At 36.7% G+C, this 8,301-nt stretch overlaps 1 protein-coding gene and 1 long non-coding RNA gene across 2 annotated transcripts; one reads left to right on the top strand and one right to left on the bottom strand.

Annotated features, from left to right (window-relative positions):
* The first annotated feature begins 2,639 nt into the window (after positions 1 to 2,639).
* Positions 2,640 to 6,984, top strand: LOC113164787. Its single transcript, XR_003299033.1, has 2 exons — positions 2,640 to 2,714; positions 6,848 to 6,984. It is a non-coding gene; the product is annotated as an uncharacterized LOC113164787 (long non-coding RNA).
* LOC113164786 (C-C motif chemokine 8-like) lies at positions 6,177 to 7,665 on the bottom strand. Its single transcript, XM_026364270.2, has 4 exons — positions 7,490 to 7,665; positions 7,281 to 7,392; positions 7,087 to 7,161; positions 6,177 to 6,969 (listed from the first exon to the last, which is right to left on the bottom strand). Exons 1-4 carry the CDS (start codon positions 7,548 to 7,550, stop codon positions 6,813 to 6,815), a joined length of 405 nt encoding a protein of 134 aa, XP_026220055.1. The 5' UTR covers positions 7,551 to 7,665; the 3' UTR covers positions 6,177 to 6,812.
* Between the last annotated feature and the right edge of the window lie 636 nt (positions 7,666 to 8,301).

Raw genomic sequence — 8,301 nt, 5'->3', positions numbered from 1 at the left:
GCCACTGTGTTTTTTTACACAGTTGTTTACTTTATGTACAAGAAGTCTAGGAAGACTGAGCATCAATGTCATTTGTAGGATTTTGAACACAACTGTAAACATGTGACTCTTTTATGGATAAAAGCTTTTATAACAGAAAACAAGGCTTATTTGTTTTCTCTGCTACAAGCATCTATGCACACACAGTACAGCACAGTAGGGTTTTTCCTATGTACACTCGTTTTGTTCATTTTTTTTTATTTTCAGCTATTTATTTAAGTACAAGTGCACAATACCACAAATCACATGAAGTGGAGACACTGAAAAAAATAAACAAATTATAGTACTCTGCGTGTAGCCATAGCAACAAAATGATATTTGGTGCCCGTTAACTGGTAAAACTAATCGAAACATGGATTAAACATACTATAAAAACTCTGATTTAAACATCTGTGGTTTTTAGTGGTTGCAAAGTAAAAAAAGTCAATTCTCTGTATGTAAGTACATAAATATAGTAATCCTATATTTTACTCTATTATTATAAATGACGTGACACATGCGTGAAGCCAACCTATTACCTAATTGGTTCAGCTCTAACCAATAGCAGGCTTCCTTTTCGCCCTGATAACCAATCAGTTCTTACCTTTCGGACTGTTTGATGAAGTTCAACGTCAACGCCGTGACGTTAGCCCGGCTGCTGCTGTGATGTTTTGCGGTAAGCAAATGTAATTTTTCTTGTGTTTCGTCCACTCATACCCACAAAACCTTACCAACCGTGAGATATATCTGTACTAATATTGTCCTTAGCATAAAATAATTGACTTATGAAAACGTAGCATTCCAAACTTTAACACAAAGTTTACATTAGCTAGCGTTAGCTATAGCTAAAGACCAACGCTAGCTGCTGGCTAACGTTAAATGATGGCTAAAATGTTTTATTCCTGTTTTCAAATCGAACTTAAAGTTACATTTTTACATGAAAAACAATGGTGCATCAAATACTTTACAGATTTCATTTTAAAATTAATGTGATTTCCTAATCTCTGGCCATGCATTTAAATTGGTTGTTGATTTTATGCATTGAGCTGCAGTTGGTCACCTCTACATATGTATACCCAAATCTTCAGTTAACTGATGGTGATATTTTAGGTTCTTTTTGGTGGTAATAGTTGTAGTACAACTCATTACATCACTTTTCAGAATATCCTCCTGTCAGTATATGTATAATACTGCCAACTTGGTTATTATTCCCAAAATACATTAATTAAAAGCTGTAAATAGCAGCGTGAGGTGATTCTTCAGCCTCTGAAATGACTCATACACTCAAGTAACCAGGTGACAGTCCGCTTCCTTAAGTAAGCTGATTTCTTAACTATCATGCAAATGGGAATTCTGGGTAGGGGAAAACCTGATTTTCCCCAGGTAGACTTTTACAAGTGTGCATGTGCTGAACAAAGGCTGTCCACAGGTCGTTATTGTTCATACAGCAATATCCACTAGATGTCACTAAAGTGCAGACTGTCTTTTTTGCCACAGCATCACCAGGTTGTTTTTCTGTAGACCAGGGTTTGTGACCAGTAGGTGGTTCTGCTGAGAAATTATCCATTGATTTCTTGTTGCTCTCAGACTTTTGAGTATACTCAGCTACAGTATTGGTACAAATACTGTTTTCTTTAACAGTAGACTGCATGTCTTTTAATGTTCTGTATACCAGACAGTATTATAAATAGACTGTTTATAGCTTTGTTAGGCTTTTTTTCTTTCTGTTCCTGTTAGAGTTTTCACTAGAGATAGACCGATTGCACTTTTCTTGACCAATTCCTTTTTTTTTTTTTTTAATTGCCAGCTGAGTTTGGCTCATTCTGATTTACTTTCTGTCTCAGAACTATTACTGATAGTAGATGGAAACATTTTGGAACTTTTCTTTGGATAAGTTAATTGTAATAAAAAAATATTTACTATTAAGACTATTAAATATCTATTTTTCTTATTTTTCAATTACTTTGTTTTTACAAATCTCCAGGTATAAGTAAAGCGCAGAGGAGTGGAAATTCTCCTCACTCCACTCACATGCATAATGAATGACCATGCAAGTTAATCTGACTGGTGCAGATACAATATCTCAGACTAGTTGGTCGGTCACTGGTCATGACAAGTAAACAAGCTTAAAACTGGCCTATTCCAATCTGTGGCCAATTGATCCATCTTTAGTTCTCACATGTAAACCATATTTGACTCTTCCTAGTATCAAATCCAGACTGAAAACTTACATATTCAAGATAGCCTACTCAATATAAGCCTTGACTACATTCTCCTGTCACACTCTTTGTTTATTTGTTTGATTATTTGTACAAATGTTAAGGGTTTCGTTGCTATTATAACACAAAAGCTTTAACTTTTTTTTCCAGCCTTTCTATAAACCTTACTGCTATGTTTAGATTTTGTTAGTTGGTCAGTGCCCATCATATAGACGGGAGAATCTATTCTGACTACTCTGAATGATGTGCAGTGTGAAGGGTCATCGCCCACTGTACCACACCAAGTGCTTGTTAGATTCCACATATTGAATAATTTCTTAATAATTACAGTTGTTGTTATTTTTAAATCCTTATTTAATGTACCACAGGTTTATTCTTTGTCCATGTTCTTGTTTATAGGGTGTTAATGATTCCTCACACACTGGGCCACAACCGTTTCCCTCTGCTGCTCATCACCATCATCATCTATTTGTTCAGGTAAACACTGATGTATGCAGTATTGTTCACACGTTGTTCTACTGCTTTCAAATATGAGAGACCACACAAAAGACGGTCTCCATGAAAAATCCTGTAGTTCCCTTGAGCAAGTTCAGGTATTAAAAATGTATACTTACAATTAGGAATGTTAGATTAATTCCTATAGTTATATAGTATAGTTCCTATATTATAGTATAGTATTGTATTGTATAGCATTGATGTTATAGAAGAAATGTTTTGTTCCACAACATAATAAGATAAACTTTATTAATGCCCTTAGTGAAATTCAGGTAGTCTTGTTGATAGAAAGATGGTGAAAGTAGTTAGTAGTTAAGTCATCTGCTGTTGGCTAGGTTGTTGTAGAGCAGGGGGTGTCAAATCCCGGTCCTCAAGGGCCCCTATTCTGCTAGTTTTCCTACTATCTCTGCCCTACCCACTGCTGATTACCTGGTTCAGGTTTGTTCAGCCATTGAGAAGCTGGAATGCAGGGCTGGTTGCAAAACGAGCAGGACAGTGGCCTTCGAGGACCAGGATTGGACACCCCTGTTAGATCCTCATGGCCATGGGGTTGAAAAATCTCTTGTATTTTTCACACCAGCTACTTCTCTGGACCATCAGGATGTTGTTTCATTTGTAGCAGCGTCAAACATTTTGAAAAACTTGTTAAGTTCATTGGCTCTGCCCACATCCCCCACTAGTGCCTGGTTGTCCTTTTTTTTGTTTGTTTGTTTGTTTTTAACTTCCATCCACACTTCTCTGATGTTATTCTTTAAGTTGCTCTCTATTTTATTTTTGTAGTACTCCTTAGCTGGCTTCAGTTTTTCAATGATTAGCTCATGTTGGACATGTTTGAGCCTTTCTTTGTCTCAGTCTTTAAATGCCTCCTTTTTCTGGTACAGGATTTCTCTAGTGATCCAGACTCTGTACGTAAACAGTGTCTCTACAGAAGTTGGTATGATCTATGAAACAGTTGACCTGTATGTCAATGTCCATGCTCTTCCCTTCTGCTTCCAGCAATTTGTTCCAATCTGTGCATTCAAAGCACAAACTTGGAGACTCAACAGCCTCAGGTATTTGTATCCTTGCAACAGTCTCATGGATGACTTCACATGCAACATTAGTATTTCCTCTCGGTTGAATGTAAACGGGTATTGCAATATGACTGAATTCCCTGGGAACATACAGTCTGAGACCACATAGGAGTCTTTAATGTTTTGATTCAACCAGGTCTCAGTAAAAACACCCTTACCTGTGCCTCCGGCTCCTCTCTTTTGTTCAGTATAGAGTTGACATTTTCCATTATGATGGATGGTAGAAAAGGTTTATAGCTCCCTCTTCTAGCCTTTAGTTTAACACCAGCTCAACATCAACATTTCAGGTTTACGGTTGTAATAAAAGGAGGTCGTCTCCTGTGTAAATTCTTCTTCCCACAGCAATATCCAGACACTAGTTCACAAAAGAGTGAAAGTTTTCAGGAGCTACAATACTTGGCAGAAAAGTATTGTAGCTCTTCAGGCACAGTTGTCAGCAAAGTCTATTGTTCTGTTCTAAAATATATGGAGTAATAGTTACTGTATTACGTGTGTGTGTGTGTGTGTGTGTGTGTGTGTGTGAGAGAGAGAGAGAGAGAGGCCACGTAAGAGAACAACACTCAGGTGAAAATGTGACTATTCAATTATTAACAACTTTACTGTAAATTAAAAAAGATCATTGTCTTGTTTATTCAAAATTAATCAGAAACATGAGGAAATTTTAAGGGTTAGGCATGGAAGACAAAATGGAGAGCAAGACAGTTCTACCTTCAAGACCACAGCCACAACAGTTCATCAGTTCCTGGTTTGACTGACCTCAGGAATCATGTGATTTACGGTACAGGAAAAAGAAATGCTTTGGTTTTGAGTCAGCAAACTGTCAGCTTTTCTGAAAAAGAAATGGCGAAACACCCACCACATTAATCAAAGGGTATGGGTGTGGGTGATACTGGTAAATGAAGACTAAATGTGACGTTATGAGGTGGAGATGTATAAACAAAGAAGACCACAAAAATATTACCACTAAATCTGAAATTCAAAGTAATCTGGATTTCCTACCCCATAGAAACACCCCAGTAACGATTGATTTGATCATTTAAAACAACATATCACATTCAGCCATTGAGAGGAAAAATAAAAATAAAAGTAAAAATACTTGGCACAAAAGAAACGGTTTGCATGCTCCCATATTAATTAGCTGTTTTTTTAGTTAAGTTCAGATTATTGCATGTCAGCACAAGGGGCAACACACATATCACCTCTGTCAGAAGTAGACGCATGAAACGAAAGTCAAATGTTGCTGAGGTTTGCTTTTTAATTTGGTATTTACTCATTTTTCTCAACTTCGTCAGTGTGATGGACGCACTTGCTGCCACACTATTTACCACACTATTTATTTGTGGGTAATCCTCAGGTATTGGTTTAGATTTATATACTTTAACCACTATATGAAGTTTATACATTTGGAAGGTAAAGGAAGAAAACAGCCAAAGTTCATTTAATATACTTTATTTAGTCTATTTAGTCTTCTGTACTGTCATATTTATGTTTAACAATTCTTGCCCGTGTTAATTTATATTGTTTTAGTTACCAGAGCTGAAGTTGCCAGAACCTGCTGTTGCTGTTGCTGTTGCTGTTGCTGTTGCTGTTGCTGTTGCTGTTGCTGTTGCTGTTGCTGTTGCTGTTGCTGTTGCTGGTCGTCTTCTCAGGCCAGGGCAAAGGATGCGGCCCTGAAAATTTAGGGCATGAATTTAGGTTGGCATGTTGCGTACTGTCAATTAATTAACAGTTAATCACTGTCATTAGTCCTTTGTGGAGGGAGTTATTTTTGATGAATTGATTAATTGTTTATAACTGAAAAGACTGACTGTGATGTTGTACTGTTTTGAAGTTTTGTTAGTAGTCTGTGTTTGTAGTTACCCCCTGTGTGTCAAATGGTCTGATCAGCCATTATATATGTTCCGTTGTGTTCTCCTTTAGGTAGGTCAGTTGGTTTTGTTAGTCGGTTTATTCCGTTGAAGTTAAGTTTGTCTTGTCTACTTTGTTAAGTTTGGATTCTTTTATTGACCTCTTTTATGGACCCTAAAAGTTCTTAAATATTGTAATTTTTCTTTCACATTTCTGGATTAAAGAAAACCTTTTTTTTGAAAATCCACCTGTGCTTCCTCTTGCCTGCCTGCTTGGTCCCTCACAGTCGGCCATTAATTTCTTTTACTGCAAAAAAAAAAAGATTAAATGTCAAAACTAAAAAAATTGTTTTCCTTTTTTTTTCATGTTTAAAGATAAGCTGAAATAAATGAATAAATATATGTGTGTGTGTGTGTGTGTGTGTGTGTGTGTGTGTGTGTGTGTGTGTGTGTGTGTGTGTGTGTGTGTGTGTGTGTGTGTGTGTGTGTGTGTGTGTGTGTGTAACAGATGAACAAACACTGTATTTAAAATCATGTGCAGCATTTATTATGACCAATGCAACATCTCTTTCAGATGAAATTTCAAATAAATTATTTCACTACATATTCTAGACAGTTTTGTAAATTAACAACTGAAACTCTTATCAACCCAGATACATAGTAATAATAAAAATATGACACTGCTCATAATGTATGCAATATATTATGTAAACATTGGTAAATAAATTAGGAGTGGGTGATATGGAATTGGTTAGTGTAGTGGTAAGATCAGCGCCTTCCGTGTGGGAGACTGTGGTTTGAATCCCAGCTGACGCCTACGTCCAGTAGGGGTACTTAGGCAAGACGTCCTTACACTTACACTGCCTACCCTTGTAAGTCGCTTAAAAGCGTCTGCTAAATCTAAATTCTATCACTTTTATTTTTTTTATTTTATTTTTTTTAATATTGACTTTTCTTGTCTGTCAAAACACACATGGGATGAGTTTTGTCAACATATTTATATGAGACAGTTATCGCCCAGCTTTGATTTAAATACATAAATACTTTTATCAGCAGAATTCTCTTCTTTAAGTGCTCTTTGGCAGAGAGACTATTCACGTTAACTTCCTGAAAACATGTGGTCCATGTTAATTTCAGCTGGAGGCAGAGTTGATGCAGTCCTACTCGTTTTGATCTGAAATGTTTTCACCAACAGGCGTCTCAGATGTGGAGGAGAAGGAGGGAGGAGAAGGAGAAGCAGTAGATGTGATTATGGAGAGGAGTGAAACGCCAGATGGGGAGACTGAAGGTGAAGGAGTGGTCGGACGTTTTCCTCTCCTATGAGGAAGAGAATATAAGACAAAAAAAAAACAAAAACGTAAGTTTGAGATTGAAGGATAAAATGAATGAAAGGGCGTGAGAAAGTGAGTCAGTGAATACTAATGTGAAACTCACTCAAATGCTCTAATTTTGGGAACAACCCAGGGAGCTCTCGGGTGAACACAGAAAAGACCTTTTTCTGTCTGAAAGCTGCAGAAATGACAAACAGATGCAACATTAGCACTTAAAATACATCACTTTTGTGCAAAAATTATGAACATGAGATTATTTTTCAACGTGTACAAACAGCGTTCTTTTTTTTTACTTACATGACAGCACTGACACATGGCCTTATTGATTTGATTTGCACCAAGTATCCTAAGATCGGCTCCGTTATCTCCTGTTTGGTCACTTGCACACAGCAGGATGCCAACTTCATGGCTGGATAGAAAGATATAAGAGTTCAAAACGTAATTTAAAATGGGTGAAATGAGGAAAAGTCATCTGTAAAAAAAAAAAAAAAAAAGTTTAATCTTACGTATTGATCCAGACTCCGCCACAGCCACCAAGAGAATTGTAACCAGCACACTTTTCAACATTTTTCCACAGCTGACCCTTTTCAAAAAGGCTGATAAATAATGAGATCAAATGAATAAATACTGAATGAAAGTTGATTCAGCTCTGTTGGTCTTTCTTCTCCAGAGAGCTGGGTGAAGTGACAGACCTTCAGTGACGATAGATATTTAAAAACTGAAAAAGTAGAAGTGTTCCCTCCAGTTAGTCATCTTCCTATTTTTTTTTTTTTTTACTTTTCTCTGCATTTTCATGTGAATCAAGTACTTGCTCATTTACAGGGTTTCCTATGAATTGACCAACCGTTTGCCAACAGGAAGCACTTTCATCAACTTTTGTTTTGAAAATTAAGTCATGGTTTTGCTGATCATACAGCATCCATATGTGTTTCTAGTTTAGTTGCTTCTAAATGAACAAAGACAAATATCTCCAATAAACCTGATTAAAATATTTCAGTGAAATGCTGAAATAAAGCAAGAAAAAGCAATTACAAGGCCAAAGTTAACAGCCTTGTGGTGATTAATAGAAGTCAGTTGAGTTGGAAGTGAACTTTCTGACTCAACTCTTAAGGGAGGTTCTAACTAGGTTGGAACATTTCATTAGAGGGATCATTGGCCATTCTTCCATTACCAAATTTTCTAGTTTATCTAAATTGTGTGTGTGTGTTCTTTTTAGTATGGATATTAACCTTGAACTTTGCGCTCCTGCTACAGTTTCTCTATATGATTGCAATCTGGCTGTGGGACGGCCAGTCCAGGACCTTGATTTTGGTGTCAT

This window comes from Anabas testudineus, chromosome 2, assembly GCF_900324465.2.
Source record: "Anabas testudineus chromosome 2, fAnaTes1.2, whole genome shotgun sequence".
Classification (NCBI taxonomy): domain Eukaryota; kingdom Metazoa; phylum Chordata; class Actinopteri; order Anabantiformes; family Anabantidae; genus Anabas; species Anabas testudineus.
Note: the sequence above shows the minus strand (reverse complement) of the source record. Positions and strands in the feature narration are given on the sequence as shown.